The 26,029-nt window shown below is 53.3% G+C and overlaps 1 protein-coding gene across 1 annotated transcript; it reads right to left on the reverse strand.

The window, feature by feature from the left end:
* Positions 1–26,029, reverse strand: Ubxn11 (UBX domain protein 11). The gene is made up of 15 exons (XM_057784411.1): positions 25,977–26,029; positions 19,305–19,408; positions 18,325–18,353; positions 17,820–17,918; positions 14,155–14,255; positions 13,158–13,212; positions 12,688–12,764; positions 8,636–8,762; positions 2,452–2,666; positions 2,148–2,225; positions 1,803–1,923; positions 1,589–1,692; positions 500–573; positions 277–417; positions 1–196 (listed from the first exon to the last, which is right to left on the reverse strand). The coding sequence occupies exons 2-15, from the start codon at positions 19,373–19,375 to the stop codon at positions 1–3; spliced, it is 1,488 nt and encodes a 495-aa protein (XP_057640394.1). The 5' UTR covers positions 19,376–19,408; positions 25,977–26,029.

Raw genomic sequence — 26,029 nt, forward strand, 5'->3', positions numbered from 1 at the left:
TCAGGGAAGTGAGCCTGGGCCAGCGTGGGGGCCAGAGCCAGTAGCAAAGCTGGGGTTTGATGGCTGGGCTCTTGGAGCCCGTAACAGCAGTGTTGCATTGGGAACCAGGCCTGCGGCCTTCAGGGTGAGTGTATCATCCTGGTAGACCGTGGGTGGAAAGGTGCTGAAGATCTCAAAGGTGGCTGCGTCCATGTCCCTGGGTGTTCATCAGAGTACATCGAGTTAGGCCATGGGACCAGGGACGCCCTGCAGCCCCCAGCCCTGCCTCGTACCCACCTGGCCTTTGCTAAGAGGTTGCGCACGTCGCCTATGGTGTCCTCAGGCCACATCATCAATAGGAAGGCCTGCTCCCCATTCTCAGACTTGATGCGCAGCATGGAGAGCGGAGGCGTTGGCATGGTGGGTGACTCCTGGCTCCTGCAGGTCCAAAGGCCCTCAGTGCTCCCCGCGCCCAGGTCCTTTCCCCTCTAGCCTGCTCTCTCCTCTGCCCAGTGCTCACCTCTGCCGCTCAGAAGCCAAGGCAGGTGTCTCCACTATGATCTCCCGGATCCGGGCAGGCACTGGGCAGCAGCTCTGGAAAGCAGCCATGAAAAGTGGACGGAGCCCTAGGTCCCACCTACATCGTCCCCTCCGCCCTTAGGACCGGCTCATTCTTGAGCAGGAATGGAGGAGCCCGTGAGCCAGAGAGCTGGCGTGTTCTGTGTAAAGGGAAGGAGGCTCTGGAAGGCAACACCATCATTCTTCCGGTCCGATGTAAGAGACAAGCCCACCCAGATGACGGCCAGGCTCGGGGACCTAACCTGCCTTAGCTCAGGGAAGACACTGAAGGATGAGTAGCAGTTATCTGAAATGGAGCAGGGCAGGACTCCCTACGGCACCAAGATCCCAAGCAACAAGAGCCTGAAAGAGGGATGCAGTCGGGGGCCTGGCAGCAGTTTACAGGTCTCGAAGCAAGGAAACAAGTGAGACAGGAAAGAAGGGAGGGAAGGCTAGAAAAGGGGAGAGCACTGGTACAAAATGGATGTTCAGGGCCAGGATAAGGGCCTTGACTTTCTCCAAGAATCCCCAGGCAGTCCCTGCTGAGGGCCATGGCTAGCAGGAGCAGGAGGGCAGTGGGAAGGTCAGCACAGAAAGGGTGTGAGACACCCTGCAGACTAGACTAGGGAGGTGAGCTGCAGCCAGGAGCGTGAGGGGTGGCCAGACTGCACAAGACAACTTGAGCAAAGGAGATGAGTCGGAGACAGCCTTGGCACCCCTTTCTTGGGTGGAGACCTGGGGAGAAGAGCGGGGTGATGGCAGAAGATAATGAACTCGTGGCATCTGAAAGGCCTGCGGGACAATTGAGAAGGAGCTCCTAGGCCAAGCTCAAGGACATGCCCCCGGCCTTGGGCTCGTCCCCTCACCCCAGCTGCCCTGTGGAGTAGAGCCCCAGCTCCACAGAGACACCGTACAGTTCTGAGGGTGCACTTGCCATCCTGACCTCTGCTTGGGCCTATAGGCCTGAGCCTCCAGGCAAGACACTGTAGGTTGAGCCAAGGTTGGTGAAAAAGTTCCCTGGAGAAAGCTGGGGAATTAGGGCAGGCCTCACCTGCAAGGTGTCCCTGATGGGGCCCCGGATGTCAATCACCTCGCCTTGTCGGATGACACACTTGGGAAGCCTATTCAGGAATTTCTCAGCAGTCATCCTGGAGCCTGCAGAGAGGGCATCGGGAACCTTAGCCCAGGAGGGACAGCAAGGGCTGGCAGAGGCCGCTTGGACTTGCTCTGCACAGCCCCCCAGCCAGCTGTGGGGCCCAGCTTACCTGACATATCCTCCACCCTGTCCGAGGCCTTGCGCATTTTCTGTCGGCCCACCACGCGACCCTCACCTGGGAAGGAGCCCAGCCCATCCTCTGGGAAGACCTGATTGCGCAGGTCGCTTACCTGGCAGAAAAGAAGGGCCACAGAAGCAGGGAACCCAGCTCCTCAGCTCTGCAGCCTCACCCCCACCCATTTGCCCAAAGACCTCGAGAATAACCCAAGAGAACCACAGTTCAAGTCTCTGCTACCGCCTCGGGCTCCGTTCGTGCAAGCGCCCCTTACTCATGCCAGCTGAAGCCATAGTACTACCGACCCCCCACACTGGAAGCTGGTCACACACTTGTTACCTTAAACGGGACTCCATCAGGATACAGCCGCTGGAGCTCTGTGGGAAAGAAGCCATCCAGTATGTCCCGGAGGCAGCGCTGCAGGAGAGTGAACAGGCCTCTGTAGCCATGCTGTGCCATGCTATGCCAAACCTGCTACCTATTTAGTTGGCAAACCCTAAGCATCATACTCTGGAACTACGGAGAACTCTGAGACTGGAGAGGTGGGGCCTGTGTACTCTGTGGAGGACACGCTAATGCAGTGAGCTGGCTCCAGGTCTCCCAGCAGGGGCGAGCAGGCCTGGGCCCCACAGCCCCATCCTACCTGTGTGGAGGGATCGTAGAAGGGGCGGAAGGGCCCGTCAAACATCATAATGCCATTCCGGTAGAGCTTTAGTGGGATGGGCTCTAGGGTACGGAGCTGTGCCCCACCGGGCATTGGTGTCACCTGGGCCTCTCCCTCCACCACCAGCTCACTCAGGTCCTGCAGGCTGGCCAGCAGTCTGTCAAAGTCCACCTCGGGAGGTACTAAAGAATCCCCTGGCCAAAAAAAAGTAGACACCCATAAGCCTCTGTGGCTGCTTGTACCCTGGCAGCTCTCTCTGGGGGGCCCTCCCGCACTGAGAAGAGGCCTTAGTTCCTAAAGGTGCCGCGCGAATACTTACTTTGAACTGTTTGCTTATTTAAGCCCTGGTTCATGTAGTCTTGAACTATATACTGAGGATGACCTTGAATGCTTTCTGATCCTCCTGCCTCCACAGTCCAAGTGCTGGGAGGACGTGAGTGTTATCACACCTAGCAGGGCACTTAATAATGTCAAGGGCTTAATAATGTCCACCGTCCCATTTCCTCCACGTAGGCTCCTACCCCCTAAGGGTTATACTCCTTCCCACTGTCAGAGATGGAAACTGAGACCAGAGAGAGTTTGGTAGCTTTGTAGATGTGCACAGCATTAAGACCAAAGTTTGATACTAGATCTATGCCAGGTACTGGGTTGGCGAAGCTCCCAGCCCGGATCAAAGCTTTGAGCGTTCCAATCCCAGCTCTGCACTTCCTCCTATGTGGCCTTACCACAGTGCTCGGGGCTAGAATGGGACGCCAGTAGCCATGGCCTCCCAGGGCGGCTACAGGTGCCAAGGAAATGGCCACGTGAGGGCTAACTTGGAACAGCCTGAACTATCCACGTCTGATCACTGGTCACCAGCTCTACCTTGCACAAATGGTCCTCGGGCCAACCCCAAGGCTGGGAGGCAGGGGCTGTTTCATCTCCACTATATGCATGAGGAAACAGCAACAGAAAAGTGGAAAATGACTCAGCTCAGGCCATCTGGAAGGCTAGAGGACTTAGGACCCAGCTGCATCGTCAGGAGGAGGGGGCAAAAGGGGGGTAGATGACTGTCAGGATGCTGGGCCAGCTGCTGCACAGGTGTGACAACTTCTGGGCCTCACTCTGAGAACCTGCCAGGCTCTGGCTCCTCTGGAAACTGCTGCCTGCACACGTGGCTGTGCACAGTTCGAGAGAGTGTCGACAACATGATCAGGACGGCCACGAAGGGGCCAGAAGAAAGGGTGGTGGGCAGGAGGGATGCCAGCTGGGGCCCTGCCCCTCGAGTGCAAGCCTCCAGCACACATCTGGCTGTGGGCTCTGAGAAAGCTCTTTCCACCAGGGCAGCTAGGCTGGGGCAGGATGTGGGGCAGGGTGTTGGGGATGCAACTGCTGTCCCCCAAGTAGACCTACAGGTACAGGGGTTGTGTTTCCTGTTGTCTCTGCAGCTGATGAGCCCTAGGCCCTCTGCCAGCCTTTCTTTCTCCTTGGCACTGGCTACCATCTGAAGGGCTATGCCTACCCATCTCTGGGCTTGCACAGTCTTCCCTGTTGTGTGCACCAGCAGCCCAGTTTACATGACACTGGGAAGTAAACCTCATGGATGAGAAGCAAGTGCTCTGCCAACTGCATTACCCCCCTACCCCACAATGGTATGACATTGCTTTCCTTTACAGTTAGTTTAAGAACAAAACAAAACAAACAACAACAACCAAAAAAAAAAACAAAACAAAACCCAGAAAGTATCTCCCATAAGGCCAAGACAGACACGGGATGGGCAGGGCAAGGAGACAGACTGGACAATGCTAAGAAATACTGACGGCAAGTCTGCTTCAGAAGGCTGGCCTGGACGGTAGGGGCTGGAGACAGAGGCAGGGCATTTCATAGATGAAGAGGTGAGGGCAGGGTGGTGGTGGCACAGGACTTTAATTCCAGCACTTGGGAGGCAGAGGCAGGCAGATCTCTGTTAGTTCGAGGCCAGCCTGGTCTACAAGAGCTAGTTCCAGAACAGCTACGGCTGTTACACAGAGAAACCCTGTCTCGAAGAGTGGGGAGGGAAGGGAGAATGGGAAGGACTAGAGCAGGGAGAGACAGAGGAAGTGAGAAACTGGTCTACTTCCTGCCTAGGAAAGTAAGAGAAACCTGGCCCGGGCCAGGAAGAGGGCAGAGGCTGGGCTGGGCTGCCATAGGGTGCAAAGACAGGAGGGCAGCTAGGGCTCCCAGGGAGGAATCACAGCTCTAGGAAAAAGCACTCGGGGAGTAGGACAGGAGGGGCCTGGTGTGGTCAGCACAGGGCAGCTGTTAAATCAGTGAACACGCCCCCAATGGGGTTCAGCAGAAACCTTCATCTGGAGAGAGGTGTGGTGGGCCCTCCCACACAAGGCAACACAGGCCAAAAAGCAAGTCCCAGGTCTGTCTTAAGCCAAAGGAGGGGGCATGTCCCTTTTGTGGGATGGGCAGGTAAGAACCCTGATCTGGCCACAAGACAAGTCAGTGGACTTTGTATCACCGTTCCCATTTAAGGGATAGGAAATTGGGCCGTGTGAGGTGTCATGTTCCATGTTAGCCTTGCAGAGACCACATGACTCATTCAGCTCTCAGTGACCATGCCTCCCCCTCAAGTACCAACCCAGCCTCTCCCCACTTGCCACTTCCCTGGCCCCCACGGGCCACACTGGCATGGCTGCTGCTTGTGAGTTCCGCGGCCTCGGCAAGCAGGCTTCTCTGCCTCGGCTTCCTCTTGTGTACGAGGACAGCTCCCTGTCTTAGGAGGTGCTGTTGAGCCTCCCAACTTACTGTGGGCACAGGCTGCACCAAGCCCACCTCCTCTGAGAACCTTGCAGGGACCCCCTGGCTCTTCTGCCTGGTTCCTGTAGCCCGAGCCCATCCCCTGGGCCCATCACACTCTTTGTCATTTTGTGTGACTATTTGCCTTCCAACTGCTGGGCACTCCTTGAACCTAACCTGGCCCAGCTGGATGTCCTAGAGGCTTGTGCCGACCCCCGGGGGCACCTGTGGCTCTGCTGGGCTCTGGGAGTGTCAACACGCTCTAGAGTCCTGTCCTCCAAGTCATACCCTAGAGGGGCTAGGGTTCGAGACAGAGCAAGTGTAGGAGAAGCGTGTCCACCCAGGGCAAATCAAACAGGCTGCCGGCGTGGCCTCCTGACCTAGGAATGTGGGAAGCACCAACCAGACTCAAGGGCTTGGAACTTGGGCAGAAAGCTAGCAAAGACAGGTTGGCCAGCGATGTGCGGGAGAGTGAAGAACACCAAGCCCACCGATGTGCTTATCCCTGAGGCCCAAGACCTGTCGTGTGTTGTGGCCAGGCAAAAGTTCTGGATCTAGAACATTCTAATTACTCCCTTTGGCCCAAAACTGGCATTCTGGCCCTCCTGCCCACTGGCAGTCTGTGGGAAGTGATAGCCAGCAAAATAGGTAAAATCGGTGCCCAGCAATGAGGCAGCAAGAAGCCAGTGCTGGCAGCAGAGGACCCCAGGGACAGAGCCAGGCTAGTCCCTGACACAAGAGGGAGTTCTAAGGAGGAAAAGCTTCTAGAAATGGAAAACGTTCCCTCATGTGGCAGGAAGAACTAAAGGCCCCTCCCACACAGAAGGGAAGGACAACGGAAGTGCAGTGGGCCCTGTGCCCAGGAGCTCTGAGATGGAAGGCAACGGTGGCCTCCACAGGTGGCTTTAGTTGGGGAGCGCGCGGCTTCACAGCCAGAGAGCTGCACCAACAGAACAGAACACGGATGATGCCTGCTAGAGGGCAGGCTGTGGGGGCACAGGGGACAAGTAGAAGACGTGTTCAGACACCAGCCATCTGGTCCAGCCCCTCCTAAAGGAGGCCGGAGACACCTTTGGGCCAGGAGGAAGGCTGCTCTCCAGGATGGGAGGGGCCCGTGAAGCAGAGAGCCTCACCTCACAGGGTGGACACCAGGGACGACGCTAGGAAACGTCAACCTTCAGCATCCTCAGCACCCACAGTCATCTGCTGGGGACTCAGGCCTAGAGGACTGTGACCAGGGCACATGCCCTGGGCTACTCTGGTCTGATCCATAGACCTGCCTAGTAGGCCCTCAGGTGCTTCCCATGGCCTGGGCCGCACTGCTCCCTAACATCTTGTCATAGCCACGGTCCAAAGCCACCTGACTCCTCTCCTCCATCGTCCACACCGCCCAAGCCTCTCCTCTCTCTCTTGTCCTCCACACCAGCACCGCCTCATCTTCTATCAAATGATTGGGCCACCTCCCAGTGGGCTCTCGGCCCCCTCCATTAGTCTTCAGATACTCTGCCTTAGTCTGCCCATCTATAAAATGGAATACCCTTTGGCCCATGCCAAGGTTGTTTATTCAAAACACTTTGAAAGCGGTAAAAGAGCCAGGCATGGTGGTGGCACACGCCTTTAATCCCAGCACTTGGAGGCAGAGGCAGAATCATCTCTGTGAGTTTGAAGTCAGTCTAGTCTACATAGCAAGTTCTAGGACAGCCAGAGCTATCCAGTGAAGTCCTGTCTCAAAAATAAATGAATAATAAGGAAGGGCAGAAGATAAATGGACTGTACTTTAAACATGGGAGGGTTGAGATTGATTTAGGGTGAGTAGGGCGAAGCTCAGGCCCAAATAGAAGCCATGCTTGCAACATGGGTTTAAGAGGCTGTTTGGATCCCTGGAGCTGGAGTCATGGGTGGTTGTGAGCCACCCAATGTGGGTGCTGGGAACTGAACTCATCCTCTGGAAGGGCAGCAGCATCTTAGCCCTCAGTCATCTATCTTCCTAGCCCCATGTTTGATCTTTGAGATAGGGGCTCTTGTAGCCCATGCTGTCCTCAGAACTGCCTCCTAGCTGCAGACAATCTTTAACTTCTGATCCTCCTGTCGCCACCTCCTACGTGTTGAGATTGCAAGTCTGCATCACTCTGCCTGGCTTAGCAGGTGCCAGGAAAGGAACCCAGGCTTTATGCATTACGGGTAAACACCCTACCAACTGAGCCATGCCCTCAGCCCTAGACTCTGGTCTTTATCTAAAGGACACTTTGACAGCTACACTGTTGTCATCTTCTAGACAGTCCCTTTGGGAATGCTGCTTCGGTTCCCAGGGCACTTGTTTCCTTTGGAGTTTGGGAAAGAGCATGACACGCAAGGGCCTCCATATGTGACTCATTTGCTATTGGTAAAACCCCAAGGGTGACAACGTGCGCCCCATTTTGTTGATGAACTTGAGGCTCAGCGAAGGGAAGTGGTTTGCCTAAGCCACAAGCCACCCCTGAACAGGTGGTGGAGTAGACATGAGGATCTGAGTTAGATTCCAAAGCGTAGAGGTGAAAATGGGCCCCATTTCAGAAACAGCTTTTTGGACCTGAATCTAAGAACAAGGTGGGTTGGGAGCCCCACTAAATATCAGTGATTAAACATGGAAAATGATGCAGAGGCAGGCGGATCTCATGGTTGAGGCCAGCTTGGTCTATAGAGTGAGTTCCAGGACAGCCAGGGCTACAAGAGAAACCCTGTCTCTGTCTCCAAAAAAGAAACAAAATAAATCAACAAAACCCCCATGAAAATCAGTGCCTATCAAACCAGATTCCCATGTCCTGATGCACACATGAGCCTTCAGTGGGACCCTAGGAGGAGGCTGAGCCCTGGGAACTGGATAGGGGCTTCCAGTCAGAGGGCGGGCTTCCACTCTTCTCCACCCCCCTCCCGTTGTAGTCTAGGCTGGCCTTGAACTCTCAACCTTCCTGACCCAGCCTTCCAAGTGCTGGGATTACAGAGAGACCTGCTGTACTACTACACCAGGTTTTGTGAGGTTTTGTTTTTGTTTGTTTGTTTAAAGACAGTGACCTTGGGTGGTAGCGGTGTAAACCTTTAAGGCTTACGGCCAGCAATTCAGAGGCAGAGGCAGGTGGGTCTCTGATTTCAAGGTCAGCCTGTTCTACAAAAAGGGTTCCAGAGCAACCAGGGGTGTTACACATTGAAACCCTGTCTCAAAGACAAAACAAAACAGAAAGCATCAAATATCTCGTGAGTCTGGGTCTCTTGTCCTTGGCAGATGAGCAGGTGAAGACCCAAGTGAGACCAGGGAGGGAGACCTCGGCTCGCTTTCCCTGGGTCAGGACAAGGTGTTGGTAACTCAGCAACCCCACCTCCACCCCAATACTGAGGGGCTAGGGCAGATGCTCCACTGTACCTGGCTTCCAGAACTTCTTGGCCGTCATCCAGTCTCGCTCATCATTTTCAGAGGCTATCTTTTCCTCCGAGTCCTCCTGGTCCATGGGCTCGCCCACCCACTGCAAGCCATAGTCACTGAGGAACCGCTGTGAGCAGAAGAGCGAGATGTGGTAGGCACCACCTGCCCAGTTTCCATGGAGAGCACCAGTCCAACTCAGCTGTTCTCAGCGCAGAGCGGCCTGGACAAAAGACTCCAGCCACTTCCAGCCTGAGACTGTGGAAGCCCTTGACCCCCTAAAGCAGCAGGCTCCTTCCCTCTGAGGGCACATGCCAGACCTGTTTCATTGTACCCAGTAGACCTCTCACGTCAAGTACTTAACACAGTACGTGACCCAAGAACTCCTTAACACTGGCCACTGCAGCTCTGGGGACAGTGCGGGTCTGGCCTAACATGAGGAGGTGGCAGGGACACCTGCTCCACAGGAGTGAGCCACCCTCTCCTTCCTGACACAGACTTGGTGTGCACAGCTCATGTCTGTGGTTCTAGGTGTGTGCAGTGCACACACACAGATGCACTTGTATGTGGAGCCAGAGGACAGGCTGGCGTCACTTCCTCAAGCACTGTCTGCCTTGGTGTTTTTCACTCAAGGGCCTGGGTGCTGCCTGGATCACGGCTGGCTAATGAGTTCCAGAGATCCACCTGACTGTTTTCCCAGCTCCAGGATGGTTAACTCCATGAAACCATTCCTGGCTTCTTTTTCTTTTTTTGTTTTAATGGATTCTAGGAACAAAGGTCCTCATGCTTGAAGCAAACACTTTACTGACTGAGCCATCTCCTCCCCAGCCCAGGAGAAGTTGCATATACTTTTTATTTTTTGGGGGGGGGCATGTTTCCAGACAGGGTTTCTCTGTGGCGCCCTGCCTGTCCTAGAACTCACTCTGTAGACCGGCTGGTCTCAGATCCGCCTGCCTCTGCCTCCCAAGGGCTGGACTAAAGGTGTGTCCTTCTTGGCCAGCTCTTCTGTGCGCAGCTCACTCAGAAGTGAGGGGTGCGGCTATCAATTGCCTGCCGCTGTGGGCCCTGACGCCACGGGTCTCCACTTCTCTCAACAGCTGGTTTCCCTCTCACTACTTCTGTGTGCTTCTACCCCCACACACCTGTGAGGTTCCTCGTGCCCAGCCCTGACCACTCTCCCTTTGTATGGCTCTTGTCTACCCCTCCTTACATAAGGACAGAACCCAAATCCACAGCCAGTGAGGCTCTCACCTCTGAGCTTGACTCCCACTCACCTCACAGCTACGCAGATGTCCATCGAGCCCCAAATCCACCCATACCGACGAGCCTGAGCCCACACTGCCCCAGACCTCCCCCCATCCCAGCAGGCAGCACCTCTCTAGCTACCAACCTCCATGCCCCACTCCTCTCTGTTGTAGGACCCACAGCAAGGCGCTCAGTGCCACCCCAGCCCTCGGTATTCTAGCTCAGGCTCTCACCCTAACCCAAGCTGTCATGGCCTCCTCCCCACCTCTGTCCCACACAGAGGCTGTCTGTCAGGTCTTCTACTCCTGCTGCTGCCAAACTCTGGAGTCAGTCTGTCTTTCAACACGGCTGGTTCCCTCCCTCCGCATACATGGCAGCTTCTGTCCCATTTCCACTTCCTGCACCTACGAGGCTGCCAGCACCCAGCCGCCACCACTCTCCTTTAGGGCTCTGTCCACGTGCACAGACTCCCTCAAACAGAGCCCAAAGCGAGGCCCCTTTGGCCTGACCTCTCTTTCTCTTCACAGGACCTCCACAACCAGACGGGAGCGAGCAGATGGAGCCTTCCGCCTCTGCCTAGACCCTCGCAGGCCCCGCCCCTTTCCAGATCTGCTTGCAGTGGCTCCTCCCACTGTCTCTCACACCCGCTGCTAGCCACACGTGTCTCTCCACTGCTGCAGACTGTCAGTCTCGAGCATGTGGGGACTGTGTCTTGTTTTACAGATGACACGAGCCTAATGGCTGGAGTGTCAAACAGGATAAACACTTTAGGTTTGTTCAATTGATGAATCAATAAACATGCGAAGGTGCATGCCGGAGCCAGGGGTGCACTTGGCTGCGAGGCTGTGGCCCTGCCCCACAGGTTACACATTCCCAGAAGGTAGTTCAGGCACACCTGCAGTTGCCACCCACAGCCCCAGATGTGAATATCTGCAGTGGGCTGCAGGTGCTGTTATCATGGACTGGGGCTAAAGGCTTCTGCTTGGAGACTGAGCCACTGCATTCAAGCAAGGCCTCAGGAGGGGGCCAGCAGAGGACCAAGGCACTGCGCCTGCCAAGCAGGCAGGAATACTGGAATCTTCTGAACACCCAGTGCCTTCCAACTCAAGCCTTGAAGCTTGACTGCAATGCTGAATGGAAGAAAAATGACTGAGGTGACCAAATCAATGGGTAAAGAAGTCATGGCCACCAGGCAGTGCCTGGTGGCGCACGCCTTTAATCCCAGCACTCAGGAGGCAGAGGTAAGCAAATCTCTGTGAGTTCGAGACCAGCCTGGTCTACAAGAGCTAGTTCCAGGACAGGCTCCAAAGCCACAGAGAAACCCTGTCTCGGAAAACTAAATAAATAAATAAACAAATCAATCAATCAATCATGAGGACCACCTAGCGCTAGGTCCAGGTTCTTAGAGGTCCCTCGGGGAGAGATGAGGCCCCAGGAAAGCAGAGGATGAAGAGCCCACACTGGTCCACATCAGAAGGAGCTTCAAGGGTTTCTCCAGGAGAAGGTGGGATTTGGTCCATGCAGAGAACAGTGTGGGCCAGGGGCCTAAGGTGGGAAAGAGTTAGGAAGGCAGAGTGGCTGGAGAGTAGAACGGCTCTATGTAAGGGAGGGCTAGTGAGGGAGGAGGGCTGTGTGAGGGAGGAGGGCTAGTGAGGGAGGAGGGCCATGTGAGGGAGGGAGGGCTGTGTGAGGGAGGAGGGCTGTGTGAGGGAGGAGGGCTAGTGAGGGAGGAGGGCTGTGTGAAGAGGGAGGAGGGCTAGTGAGGGAGGAGGGCTGTGTGAGGGAGGAGGGCCATGTGAGGGAGGAGGGCCGTGTGAGGGAGGGAGGGCTGTGTGAGGGAGGAGGGCTGTGTGAGGGAGGAGGGCTAGTGAGGGAGGAGGGCTGTGTGAAGAGGGAGGAGGGCTAGTGAGGGAGGAGGGCTGTGTGAGGGAGGAGGGCTAGTGAGGGAGGAGGGCTAGTGAGGGAGGAGGGCCGTGTGAGGGAGGAGGGCCGTGTGAGGGAGGAGGGCCATGTGAGGGAGGAGGGCCGTGTGAGGGAGGGAGGGCTGTGTGAGGGAGGAGGGCTAGTGAGGGAGGAGGGCTGTGTGAAGAGGGAGGAGGGCTAGTGAGGGAGGAGGGCTGTGTGAGGGAGGAGGGCCGTGTGAGGGAGGAGGGCCGTGTGAGGGAGGGAGGGCTGTGTGAGGGAGGAGGGCTGTGTGAGGGAGGAGGGCTAGTGAGGGAGGAGGGCTGTGTGAGGAGGGAGGAGGGCTGTGTGAGGAGGGAGGAGGGCTGTCTGAGGGAGGAGGGCTGTCTGAGGGAGGAGGGCTGTGTGAGGGAGGAAGGCTGTGTGAGGGAGGAGGGCTGTGTGAGGGAGGAGGGCTGTGTGAGGGAGGAGGGCTGTGTGAAGAGGGAGGAGGGCTGTGTGAGGGAGGAGGGCTGTCTGAGGGAGGAGGGCTGTGTGAAGAGGGAGGAGGGCTGTGTGAGGGAGGAGGGCTGTCTGAGGGAGGAGGGCTGTCTGAGGGAGGAAGGCTGTGTAAGGGAGGAGGGCTGTGTGAGGAAGGAGGGCTAGTCACAGAGCAGCAGCGCTGGAGCAGAACAGATGGAGCCAGGAGTACGTTAGGCAAGAGCAGGGCCGTTCAGAGTCTGCGTCGGCCCCAAAGGAGTAGTGTGCCCTGGTGCTGGACACCTGCCCTGGCTCTAAACTCCGGGTCAGCCCAGAGCAGGCAAGCAGGCAGGACCCCAGAGGATGGTGAGGGGCTCGTGCAAACCCTTCAGGCAGCTGAGACCAGGGAAAGGGTCTGGCTACACATTCCACCGCGCCTGACCTCTCACCTCCATCTCGCCAACCTGCCGCTGCAGCTGAATGCACTGTGTCTCAAGCTCCTCCTGCCTCTGTGTTGCATTGCCTCCTGGAGAAGAAGTGAGTGAGTCTACTGCCATAGCCTAGAGGCTGGCAAGAGCTCTGCTCGAAGGCCTTCTGGGGATCCTCTGAGAACCACCCCTGAGCTGGTCTCGCTGATCTCTCTCTTAACCCTGAGTGGTGGAGGTGGTGGTGGTGGTGGGTTTGCCTGAACTGACTTTCGAGAGCCAGCCATCCCTTCTTCCACTGGAGCGTGCCCCCCATGCTCTCAAGAGAAGTCTGTGTATAAGGCATGGGGTGAAGGGTTATGTCCCTCTTGTCCCATCTGTCCAGACCCCACCAGGAGTCTGCCTGATGCCCTTGGAGTCTTGATTCCCAAAGCCACTGTCTAGGCTCCCACGATTCAGGGACCCGAGCAGGTACCTGACCCAGGGCCTCTTACCCTGGTTCTGCTGGAGGGTCTGCACCAAATCCTCCAGGGCCAGGATCTTCTGGTCCTGAAGCAGTGAAACTCAGAGTGAGTGCAAGTCCTGGTGGGTCCCAGAACCCCACAGGGTAGTAATGAGGTAACTTTAGCCCTCCCCATGGGACGAGCCATATCTTTGGCCTTTGAGCATAAACCTGTCCTTATTGCCCTTCGGTATAGCCCCTGCTCTGAGCCTTGATAACCCCATCTCTCTGATAGTCTCATTAGCTGAGGAAAGGCCCAGCCCATCTTGGACCCAGTGTCCAGCTCCCACCTCTGCTCAACAGCCTGCTAACTACCCAGCCCACATTCTACCAGGCTCTGCCCTCTGCTAAGCTCATGGAGACCAAGATCATCCACAGTTCATGGCTTGCCATCAAAGCAGGCTAGCACTGACTGCTCTTCTAAAGGACCCTACCAGAGGACCCAGGTTCAATTCTCAGAACCCACATGACAGTTCACAACTGTTTATAATTCCAAGATCTCTCACACAGCCATACACGCAGGCAAAACACCAATACACGTAAAAGAAAAATAAATATTTTTTTTGTTGTTTTTTTTCGAGACAGGGTTTCTCTGTGGCTTTGGAGCCTGTCCTGGAACTAGCTCTTGTAGACCAGGCTGGTCTCGAACTCACAAAGATCCACCTGTCTCTGCCTCCCAAGTGCTGGGATTAAAGGCATGCCCCACCACCTCCCGGCACATAATTTTTTAAAAATATTTATTTATTTATTATGTATACAATATTTGTGTGTATGTCTGCAGGCCAGAAGAGGGCACCAGACCTCATTACAGATGGTTGTGAACCACCATGTGGTTGCCGGGAATTGAACTCAGGACCTTTGGAAGAGCAGGCAATGCTCTTAACCACTGAGCCATTCTCTCCAGCCCCCCGGCACATAATTTTTAAAAAACCAGGCTATTCCATTCAAGGAAACAGTCCTCCCTGGCTGTCTCCTGCCTCAGCCCTTACCTTGGACAGTATCTCATCACTCTGGACCTTCAACTGTTGCTCCAGCTCCCGCAGCTTCCTGCCCATGTTGGTCATCAGATCCGAGTCATGGAATACAGGGACTGCCAAGTGGACAAAGTTTCTAGTGCTCAGGTCTGGAGCTGAGGCTGATGTGGGAAGGGCCAGAGAGGGAGAGGGCCGCAAGGATGGAAGGAGAAGCCTCAACAGCAGCTATGCTCAGTCATGGGCCTTGAAGCTCTTTACATGGAGCAGCTCACGCCAACCCCACAGTGGGCTGTGAAATCAGTAGGCTACGGGCGACTTCGTGAAGCTGGGTGGGGTGCAGCAACTTGTTCCAGGGGCACACATCAGTGCGATACATAGGCTACATCGTTTAAGTCGTGTGTGTGTGTATGCGCAGGCTTATATATCCCCATGCACACACATGCAGAGGCAAAGGAGGACATGGGTGCTTTCCTCTATCACTCTCACTTTTTTTTTTTTTTTTTTTTGGTGGCAGTGGTGGAGCAAACTAGGGCCATATGCATGCTAGGCAAATGCTGAAGCTAAAGACTGCTGTTTGGGGTAGGCTAGCTGGCCAGAAACTCCCACAATCCACCTGTCTCTGACCTCTTCTGGTGGGGTTAAGACATACAGAGCCATGACAAGGCTTTATATGGATGCTGGGGCTTGACTGCAGAGCCTCTTGCATTCACAACGAGTACTTTTACCCCCCACCCCCACCCCGCCATCTCCTTGCCATCAAGCCTGGTGACCTGAGTTGGATTCCCGGAATCCACGTGATGGAAGAAGAAGAATGAGTTGTTGACACATACACACTCAACCTTGTGTGTGACCACAGGAACACACACACTAAATAATAGATAATCACCCAACACCCCTGTATTCTCCAACACAAGTAGTTGGGATTTTGTCAAATGGGCATGGTGGTGGTGCACACCTTTAATCCCAACACTCGGGAGGCAGAGGTAGGGAGCTCTGTGAGTTGGAGGCCAGCGTGGTCTACAGAATGAGTTCTAGGCCAGCAGGGGCACCCAGTAAAATCCTGTTGAAAATACAAAGGTTAACATGGCTGTTTTAAAGATCTAAAGATAATACTGCAGCGATGCATGAAGCCGCGTGCCTCCTAGGCCCCAGATCAGGGGAAAATCATTCTGAGAGACACTGGAACCACTGAGGAGACCAGAATGTAGGAGAGAGAGATGTTAAGAGGATTAATACATTACACATGCTCAGAGGTGCAGCGATAACACTGTCTGTGCTTCCTTATCATTAGGGCTGCAAGGGCACTGAAGGAGCTAGATCTGCGGTCAGGGTCAGGACCTCTGGGTTCCCTCTAGCTTGCTCATCCGAGATGCCCTTCTCTGCCTGTCTGTGCAGGCGAGGCAGGTGACCACGGTGAGATGAGAGCTCAGCTGCTATGAGGTGAGGGACACTGGACTCCTACTTCAGCTTATCTGTACACTGGAAATGCTCCAAATCAAGCCCAGAGCCAGCGTGGTGCTGTGTGCCACTTTCATCCCAACACAGGAGGACCAGGAGTTCAAGGTCATTCATAGCTACATAATGAGTCTGAGGCCAGCCTAAACCACATGAGACTGTCCCAAACCCTCAAAGAGAGAGAGAGAGAGAGAGAGAGAGAGAGAGAGAGAGAGAGAGAGAGAGAGAGAGAGAGAGAGAGAGAGAAAGAAAAAAAAGGGGGGGCTGGAGAGATGGCTCAGTGGTTAAGAGCATTGCCTGCTCTTCCAAAGGTCCTGAGTTCAATTCCCGGCAACCACATGATGGCTCACAACCATCTGTAATGAGGTCTGGTGCCCTCTTCTGGTCTGCAGACATATACACAGACAGAATATTGTATACATAATAAATAAATAAATATAAACAAAAAAGAAAGAAAAAAAGGAACGAAGGAAGAAAAGAGTGAGTGAGATGGGACAACACCAGCCCTCTTCATCCCATAGACACCAACTACCCTAACTATATGGAAAGCAGGAACTGCAGCCACTGTCATGAGACCACACCAGATACCCAGGATGGCTTAGGAGAAAGATGAAGAAAACCAAACTCTATCTTGACGTCATCTTCAAGTCCCTGAATTACCAGCCCTAGAGTTGCCTCCTTAGGGCTTCTTTGCCCAAGGGATAACACAACTCCCTAGTGTGTATGTTCACGGAGTCAGGGCTCTCTGGAACCAAAAGCATCTTTTATTCTTTCTTTTGTGTGTGTGGGGGGGTTCGAGACAGGGTTTCTCTGTAGCTTTGGAGCCTGTCCTGGAACTAGCTCTTGTAGACCAGGCTGGTCTCGAACTCACAGAGATCCACCTGCTTCTGCCTCCTGAGTGCTGGGATTAAAAAGATGTGCCACCACCGCCTGGCTGCCAAAAGCATCTTAAGCCACTTTTTTGTTTTGTTCCTTCTTCCTTCCTTCCTTCCTTCCTTCCTTCCTTCCTTCCTTCCTTCCATTCGTTTTGTTTTTTGAGATAGGGTTTCTCTGTGTAACAGCCATAGCTGTCCTGGAACATTCGATCTATAGATCAGGCTGGCCTCGAACCCACAGAGATCGGCCTGCCTCTGCGTCTCGAGTGCTAGGATTAAAGGAGTGTACCACCACCGCCCAGCACCTTAAGCGGGAACAGCATACAGAGCATGCTGCCCTCACTGGGGCAGTATGGAGAGAAGGAAAAGTCCACATGAGAAGTGGGGAAGACAAGGGGGCACTGAGAAAGCAGGAAAGACCCTAGAAGCAATGGGTGACTGCGGAGCCATCAACCATCTAGCCAGCACAGTCAATCTGAAAGGAGGCAATGGGGCAGGCGAGGTGGCTGCTGAGCAGAGAAATGGAGGAGAGGCAGGTCCTGTTGGAGACCTTGGTGGGGACACACACCAGCTGGGAGTGGCAGGGAGAGGTGGAGTGAGGATGCAGAGTCCCTAGAATGGAAGAAGGTGGTGGGTGCACGAAGGCTGCTGTCCCCAGCTAGGTGTAGGAGATCCTGTCTTTGATTAAGTCACTGTAGGACTTGAGCTAGGAAAGTCCTGTCTCTTCTACTTTAATCCTCTGCAATGTCAAATAGAGGGGTTTGGTCTAAGGCACCTCCTGCTGTCCTTCAGTAGGTTGACCACTGCTCTAAGTACCCTGTGCTTAGAAAGCAAGGAGATGTTAAAGTTGCTTAAGCCTTCAGGGCTCATCCCCAACTTCCCCTGATCCTGCCCATTGCCTGTCTGGCCTCTCTCCCCCGTACCACCCCACTGTAGGCAGCTCCATATAGGTCTTTGCAGACACAAAGTCAGGTAAGAACACCCTTCTCTGGGACTCTCAGCCCTTCTGGACCTTGCTGATGAAAAGCAGATGGCCAGAGGCTCCCCTTCAGGCCCTTCGCTGTCTCTGAAGCTGAACTACAGACCCGCTGATAACACATTTGCTAGAGGTGCTAGTCACAGCCTGGCCTGGGGGTTGCTCAGGCCCCCAACCTGCGGCTTTAGGTTAAATCCTGTCCTGGATGGGTTTGGGGATACAGGTATTGGGGCAGCTAGCCAGAAGTAGGAGCAGTGTCTCAACCCAGCAGGTGAGAATAGGAGCCCTGGGTCACAGGTCCTCACCCCACCTCTGGAGCCTCTGCTGCTGCTGTGAGCAAGGGGTCCCACAGCCCTTTAGCTCTCTGCTCTCACCTTGCCTACTCACAGGGGCACCAATGCCTCCATAGCAGGAAGGGACAGAGATCTTTTCTTCTGAGTTGTGTCCATCATTCAGCATGTCCACCTCATCTTCTGCAGACAGGAACGCCGAGGTCACTGCTCTGGTGCCACAGCCCAGAAAGCACTCTGGCCCTGGGCCCTGGCCAAGATGAAATAGCTTATATACTGCCCCCCAAGGGTACACAGTCAAGGCAGCGATAAGGCCAGGGCTCCAGGGAGGGAGGGCAAAGGCAAAGGCTGAGGTGCAGGTGCACATCTCTGGTCTTCCCATAGTGTCAAGGTCCCATAACCACCTCACATTAGGCAGAGGAGTTCTATCACAATGTAGGCATTTCTGCTGAGGAGCAGAGCAAGGGGTGGAGAGCTGGAGAGTACAGGTTGCTGACCAGATGCCCAGCCTCACAAGACCTCAGCACGCTCTTTCCCTAGCTGCCCAGCTGTAAGGGGAGGGGAGGGGCACGGCAGAGCACACACTCACCATCTCCGTAGATTCTTATCCCTCGCCTCCTGGGAACCCAGGCAGGAAGAAGGAACAAATACAAATTAAGCCTCTTGGAATGCTACCAAGGGAAGGTTTCAGGCCCCATGCAAGGCTAAAAGAGATAGAGGTTAAGCCTCTGTCTCCTGAAGACCCCCCACCCACCCACCCCCCACCCCCCACCCCCGTCCAAGCTGTCCTTAGCCAGGGTGAGCTGAGGGACAGCATGCTGTACAGTGTTTAACTGCTCCCAACAGAGAAAGACGGACGGACACTGCAGGACCGTTTTGGTGGGAAGAGTCCACAGCCCATGGAGCTGGCCCTAGCTCCTCTCTGTAGCACAGTGGGCCCAGGCTTGCTGCTTAACCTCCCTGGATCACCCTGGCTTAAGCAAGACTCCAAGTGTGTTCAGAAAAGCAACAAGGAAACAGGATGTAGAAAAAGCTTTGCTCCAGGTGTGGCAGCACACACCTCCAGCACTTTGGAGGTAGGGGCAGTGGATCTTTGTAAATTTGAGTCCAGCCTGGTCTACAGAGAGAGTTCCAGGATGGCCAGGGCTACACAGAGAAACCCTGTCTTGAAAAACCAATAATAATAATAATAATAATAATAATAATAATAATAATAAAGAAAAAAGCTTTACAAGAGGACTGGAACAAGATATACAGCGCTGGCACAGAGCCCAGCACAGACGGCCCAAGCTGACAGGACACTCATGTCTGCAGAGCCAGTGAGTGAACAGTGAATGACAAGACTCTCACGGGGCCAGGCCTTCCAGAAAGCACCACCCGATCTTTGGTCCACACAAAGCAGTGTTCCCGGAAGCATAGAGAGAAGGAAGATGGACACCGAAAGCCACCAACTGCTCTCTGTATGTCTGTATTTCCCTAGACACTAGCGTCATTCTCCTCTGGTGAGGGAAAGGGCAAGGAGGACACAGGGCAGGGGCACAAGGACCTAGAGGCCAGCTGGCTCCTTACCCAGGATTCACAGGCTCCGACTCTAGGGGCACCTTCCGTGTCTTGCTAAGAGAGGCCAGAGGTGAGCTCATTGCTCTAGTCTTGAGGCTAGCTGTCAGGAACTCCTGAGAGGAAACAGGGGAGTCAGCCCTTGGGGACACAGGAGACCCAGGACTTCAGGTCAGGAGGAGGACGGCAGCTTTTCCTGAAGAGGAGCACTGTCCAGGAGAAGCAGACTTCGTTCCTCCAATGCGGGCCAGGGTTCCTGATGTCTGCTGGCTCCTCTGAGCAGCTGACTCTCTGCTCTGAACATGGAGTCCCTTGCCTGTTGAGGTGCAGGGCCTGGAACTTCCCCAAGCTTAGAGTGTGGGCACAGATGTGTGTGTTCTTACGGATCCATCACTGAGCTGGTTGGCATAAAGCCTGATCTCCTCCCCGCCTGCAGAACCCAGGAGCCACCCCATCATCTCAGGCAGAGTGGGCTACCCACAGGCAGGAGTCATTGAAGATATAGCCATGTACCATGGAGGTCAACCGCCTGGGCCCTTGCACATGCCCTGCAGCCCAGCGTTAACTGGCACCTCACTTCCTCCCTGTAAAATGTGCATGGTATCAGCACCTACCAGACAGGCGACCAGAGAGGGCACGCAAAGTCCCAAAGCATTCTGCCCAATGCCAAACTCCAAGGCAGGCACAAGCCAGCTGAACTGTGGCTGTGTGGGGCCATTGTTATTCACACACGGGACTAACACGCAAAAATGCTGACTCCCCTCTTCTGATGAGGAATGTATGTGTGTAAGTCAGCTCTAACTAAAGCCACCACTCTGTTCCCTTCATAAGTGATTAAACCTAGCAAGTCTAGACCCAGAGAAGGGATCTCCACTAGGGAGGGTCTGAAGTGCGTCTTTTCAGAATAAACCGGAGGCAGTCCTTGGGAAACGTGACACTGCCCTTCCCCAATGCACTGGTCGGTTTGTGTCAACATGACACCAGCTAGCGCCATCTGGGAAGAGGGAGCCTCAGTGGAAAAAGGCTCCCATTGAGTTAGGCTGTAGGCAAGCCTGTGGGCTGCAGCCCTCTGCTGGCTGTGCCACTCCTGGGCAGGGAGGTCCTGAGTTAGATAAAAGCGGGCTGAGCAAGTCATGGGGAGAAGGCCAGTTAGCAGCAATCCTCCCTGGTCTTTATTTCATTTCCTGCCTGACTTTCCTCCATGTTGGACTATGACATGGGAAGTCTAGGCTAAGTAAACTCCTTCCTTCCCAAGTTCCGTTTGGGCATGGTCTACAGAGAGCAAACAAGGACAGATTGACACTCTCCTATAGGGAACCTACGCTGCCTGGAGGCAGCCTCCCTCACCCACCATCCAGCCTCCTGGCCACATCCCTGCATTGCTCTGCGACTCTGGGTTCCCTCATGATTTGTGTGACTAAACAGGACAGCCCCCAGAGGCTTCTTTCCCTGATGCCCACAAGCAACAAAGACATGCCACACCCTTGAACAAACCTCCCCAAGGGCTCCATTCACCCTTGAATGAAAACTCAAAGCTGGGCATGGTGATGCAATACCTTTAATCCCTGCACTTGGGGGAGACAGATCCCTGTGTGTTCCAGGTCAGCCAGGGCTACATAGTGAGATCCTGTCTAAAAAAAAGGAGGAAGAGGAGGGCAAGGAGAGGAGGAAAATAAAATTCCCATGGGTGATCTGGCCCTGTTTGCCTCCTCAGTTTATCTGCCCCCCCCCCCCAAACCATCTCTGCACTGAAGACAGCTAAGCAACGCCTTAAACACAGGGCTCCCTGTCACTAGCCTCCTCTCCCGGGAACCAAGCTCTTCCATTTTTGGTGGTAAGCCTAGGCCTAATGGCTGCTCTCTCTCCAGCCCTAGCCTCCTCCTCTGGAATGGACTCCTCTGACCCATACCCTTCCTCTGCCCAGGCTAACCCCTCTGTTTTCCTTGTTTCTTCCTAGGCTGTAATTTAGCTCTTCATTTGGAAACTATCAGAGAGTCACAGGAAAGCAGTTCTAAGAGGCCCCCATATCCACCACCCAGTCTCTTTCTGTAGTTACCATTTTACACAACCCCAGTAAAGCATGAGGAGCAGCAGCTGTTTCCGTGGTCTGTGTGTACAGGCCGGTGTCACCTGAGCACATGGACAGACGGGGTTTAACCCTTTCCCACCTGAGCACATGGACAGACAGGGTTTAACCCTTTCCCACCTGAGCACATGGACAGACGGGGTTTAACCACCACTGTCAAGACGGAGGCCTTTCCCACCCCCACACTTTCTCCTGTAGCCTGAGTCACCCTCTGCCGCCTCAGTAGCCTGGACCGCAGGCAACCACAACTGTTTTATCCCTATAATTTTCTGATTCATTGATTGATTGATTTAGACAAGGTCTCAAGGACTGCAGTGATGGCTCAGAGGTTAAGAGCACTGCCTGCTCTTCTAGAGGTCCTGAGTTCAATTCCCAGCAACCACAAGGTAGTCACAACCATCAGGAATGAGATCTGGTTCCCTCTTCCAGCATGCAGGCAGAACGACTATATACATAATAGATAAATCATTTTTTAAAAAGGTGGACCTGTCCACCTCCTTTAGGAAAAAAAAAAAAGACAAGGTCTCAGCATGTAGCCCTGGTTGGCCTAGAACTCACAGATCTCACCTGCCTGTGTCTCCTAAGTACCACTCCTACTCAGCTCTGGAATTTCCTTTGATAAAGCTACATAAATAGAATCATAAACTATAAAATCACCTTTTTCCTTACATACTGTTAGCAAGACAGACTTCATATACTTCACCATTTCAAAGTAAAATTAAGGGGTTTTCAGTCAGAATTTCTGTGTAGTCCTGGCTGTCCTAGAACTTGCTCTGCAAACTAAGGGAACCACCTGCCTGATTCTGCCTCTGGAGTGCAGGGATTAAAGGTGTCTGCTCAGCTTTAAGAGTTGTTTGTATACTTGGTTTTTTTTGTTTGTTTGTTTTGGGTTTGTTTTTTTTTTTTTGGTTTTTAATGTTTTGCTATTGAGACAAGGTCTTACTATCTAGTCCAAGATGGCCTCTAACTTGGGATCCCCCTGCCTCAGTCTCCCAGTGACCAGAGTCCTGCAACTGCCACCACTATTTACCTCTCTGTGTGTGCATGGGGGCACACACTTACAGGTGTGCGTGCATGACCGCCTGGAGTGTCTCTGTATGTGCATGGGGGCACACACTTACAGGTGTGCGTGCATGACCGCCTGGAGTGTCAGTCCTCGGACACTCTCCACACTGTAGTATTATTTTTTTTTAAATATATAGGGTTTGGGCCGGGCGGTGGTGGCGCACGCCTTTAATCCCAGCACTTGGGAGGCAGAGGCAGGTGGAGCTCTGTGAGTTCGAGACTAGCTCTGGTCTACAAGAGCTAGTTCCAGGACAGGCTCCAAAACCACAGAGAAACCCTGCCTCGTAAAACAAAAAAAAACAAAAAAAACAAAAAACAAAAAACAAAAAAAAAATATATATATATATATAGGGTTTGTCACTAGCCTGGAACTTGTCAATCTAAGGTGGCAAGCAACAAGCCCTGGGGATCCCCCTGCCTCCACTTTCCCAGCACGGGGATGACAAATGCTGGCCTGGGACACATGTGGGTTTTTGTTTTATTTTAAGTGTGTATTTTATTTATTTGTTTATTATTTATGTATTTGTGTGTGTGCACGTGTGTTGTGCACACGCACACACCATGGTGAGCATGTGAAAGTCAAGAGGGTATCCTGAAGAAATCAGTGTTCTTTTGCCACCACATGGATCCTGGGGGAGGAATTCAGGTGGTCAGACATGGCAGCAGGAGCCTTTACCCTTACATCTGTTTTTTAAAAATAGGTTCTAGAAATCAAAGTCAGGTCCTCAAGCTTCCTAAGCAAGTGCTTCACCAACTAACCTGTCTCCCTAGCCCCTCGCTGTTATTTTGAGACAAGATTTCACTGTTTAACTCTGTCTGGCCTCTCAGTCACAGAGATTCTCCTGCCTCAGCCTCCTGAGTGCTGAGATTACAGGCATGAGTCACCGAAAGACCCTGTGAAGTCCAGTGTAGTGGTGCACATCTGTGGTCCAGCACAGGCAAGGCTGAGCTCAAGGTTAGCATGGGCTACAGAGCACAACCAGGCCAGCCAGAGGCACGCAGTAAGACCTAGCCAAAGAACAAATGCACACCAGGGCCGTAGTGGCACACGGGAGGCAGAGGCAAGTGGATCTCTGTGAGTTCAAGGCTAGCCTGGAACTAGCCTGGGCTACAAGAGCTAGTTCCAGGACACCTAGAGCTGTTACAGAAAAACCGTAACAGAAAAACCGTGTCTCAGAAAATTAATAATAATAATGATAATAAAAATAAAAGAACAGTCGAGCAGTCGGGCTGTGGTGGTGAACGCTTTGAATCCCAGCACTCAGGAAGATCACAGAGACAGGAGGATCTCTGTGAGTTTGAGGCCAGTTGGTTTATGGTCTACAGAGTGAGTTTTAGGACAGTCGGGACTGTTACACAGAGAAACCCTGTCATGAAAAACCAAAGAAGAAAAATAAAAAGAAAAGTCAAACTTTTTTTTAAAAAAAAAACAAAAACAAAAAATCCCTGTGCACTTTAATAGCTTACTCTCCTCTACGTTCCAGTTCCTCCCCACTTCTCCCAGCCAAGCCTGGGTGGTTATTAACAGATCTGCCCATTCTGGACATTTCCTATAAATGGAGCATAAACACAACTAGGATTTATAGTGAGGGGTGGTGTGGAGACTATGTCAATTATGTTATCGGTAAAACAGACTTGCCCAACAGTGTGCCACAAAGTCAGCTCCAACTCCATTGTTTCTCTCTCCTTTACTCTCACTTCATCCCATCAGTGAGCAAACCCTTTAGATTAAACTCTGCAATGTCTCTCACAGTGGAATCTTTTTTCTTCATGCCTCTCAGGCCCCTCTGGATGCAATTCTTTCAGGCTATTACACCGCAGGTTTTTACTTTTACTCTTGTCTAAGATGGTGGTGTACCTTCCTTTGAGCTTTGGGCCCTGAGAACAGAAGTAATGCCTTCAGTGGTTCGAGAATTTCTCCTGGGCAGGACTGTGCCTTCTCCCCGGGGCCAAAACCGCGTTGTTGTTGCTGCTCCGGCACTTGGGGTTGAAAAGCTAGACAGGTGCTCTACCACTGAGATAACCTCAGTCCTTTTAAACTTATTTTTTTTTTTCGAGACAGGGTTTCTCTGTGGTTTTGGAGCCTGTCCTGGAACTAGCTCTGTAGACCAGGCTGGTCTCGAACTCACAGAGATCCGCCTGCCTCTGCCTCCCGAGTGCTGGGATTAAAGGCATGCGCCACCATTGCCCGGCTTAAACTTATTTTAATATCTTATTTATTTGTATTTTATGTGTATTGGTGTTCTACCTGCATGTATATCTGTGTGAGGGTGTCAAATCCCCCGGAACTGGAGTTACAATCATAAGCTGCCATGTGGGTGTTGGGAATTGAACGTGGGTCCTCTGGAAGAGCAGAGTGCTCTTAACCTGAGCTAACTCTCCAGCCCCCAAATTTATATTTAATTAACTTTTTTTTTTTTTTTTTTGGTTTTTCGAGACAGGGTTTCTCTGTGGGTTTGGAGCCTGTCCTGGAACTAGCTCTTGTAGACCAGGCTGGTCTCGAACTCACAGAGATCCGCCTGCCTCTACCTCCCAAGTGCTGGGATTAAAGACCTGCACCACCACTGCCCGGCTAATTAACTTTTTTTTAAGGACTGGAGAGTGAGCCCAGGGCCTCACACATGCTACACAGGCGCTACATTGCTGAGCTACTACATCTATGGTCTTTTTTTTTTTTTTTTTTAATGATAAAATCTTGGACTTAAAAATGGCTCGGAGGTTAGGAGCAATTGCTGCTCTTGAAGAGAGCCCGGGTTTGGTTTCCAGCGTCCACGTGATAGCTCACAACCCCCTAGTAACTCCAGTTCCAGGGAATCTGATGCCTTCTTCTGGCTTCCTCCGACACCAGACATGCACGTGGTACGGACACATACATGCAGACAACTTACATATATGAATAAAATTATATATACAGAAAAAGAGAGGTCTTTGCCCACTGTGGCCCTGAACGAACTCTAAAGTCCAGGCTGACTTTGAACACGTGGCCCTCCTGCTTCCGCCTCCTGAGTGGTTAGGATTACAGGTCTGCAGAGCACCAGCCCCAGCCTTCTATTTTGTTCAGCTGTTTGTTTTTTAAAGATAGAGTCTCACTATGTAGGCCAAGCTGGCTTCAAACTCAGAGATCCTCTCCTGCCTCTGCCTCTAGGGTGCTGAGATTAAAGGCCTGCACCATCAACCAGGCCTTGCTTTACTTTTTTAAAATTTGAGGCAAGGTCTCGCTGAATTGCCCTAAAAGGCCAGAGACAGGTTTCACACTGGCAGGCCTCCTGCCTCAGCCCGCCACAACGGATGAAGGTTGTCAGGGTGCGGTTGTCGCCTCAGGTGAGGGTTACGCGACTGCCAGGTGGCTGCGCGCCCAAACCCCGCCCCGAGCGCCCGCCGTCTGCTCCGCCTCCACGCGCGGACACCGTGAGCGGGGTCCCCACGCCCCTCCTGAGCCGAGCCACGCAGACCGCGAGTCCGCGGAGTCGGGGCGAGGGCCCTGGCCTGCCGGAGGACTTGGCGGAGCAGAAAGGCCTGGAGCCGAGACTCACCACGGGGCCAGCGAGCCGTCCCGCGGCGCTGCCATCTTGTTGTCTCGGGGTTT

The sequence above is a fragment of the Chionomys nivalis genome, chromosome 11 (genome assembly GCF_950005125.1).
Source record: "Chionomys nivalis chromosome 11, mChiNiv1.1, whole genome shotgun sequence".
NCBI lineage: Eukaryota > Metazoa > Chordata > Mammalia > Rodentia > Cricetidae > Chionomys > Chionomys nivalis.

What these genes read in the sequence shown, in the direction of transcription:
- Ubxn11 (XM_057784411.1), bottom strand. Translation starts at nt 19,375, where the DNA reads ATGAGCTCACCTCTGGCCTCTCTTAGCAAGACACGGAAGGTGCCCCTA. An exon ending in GTGATGAGATACTGTCCAAG is followed by an intron (nt 13,213 to 14,154) that starts GTAAGGGCTGAG and finishes TCACTGCTTCAG; the next exon opens with GACCAGAAGATCCTGGCCCT. An exon ending in TTGGCTTCTGAGCGGCAGAG is followed by an intron (nt 418 to 499) that starts GTGAGCACTGGG and finishes TTGGACCTGCAG; the next exon opens with GAGCCAGGAGTCACCCACCA.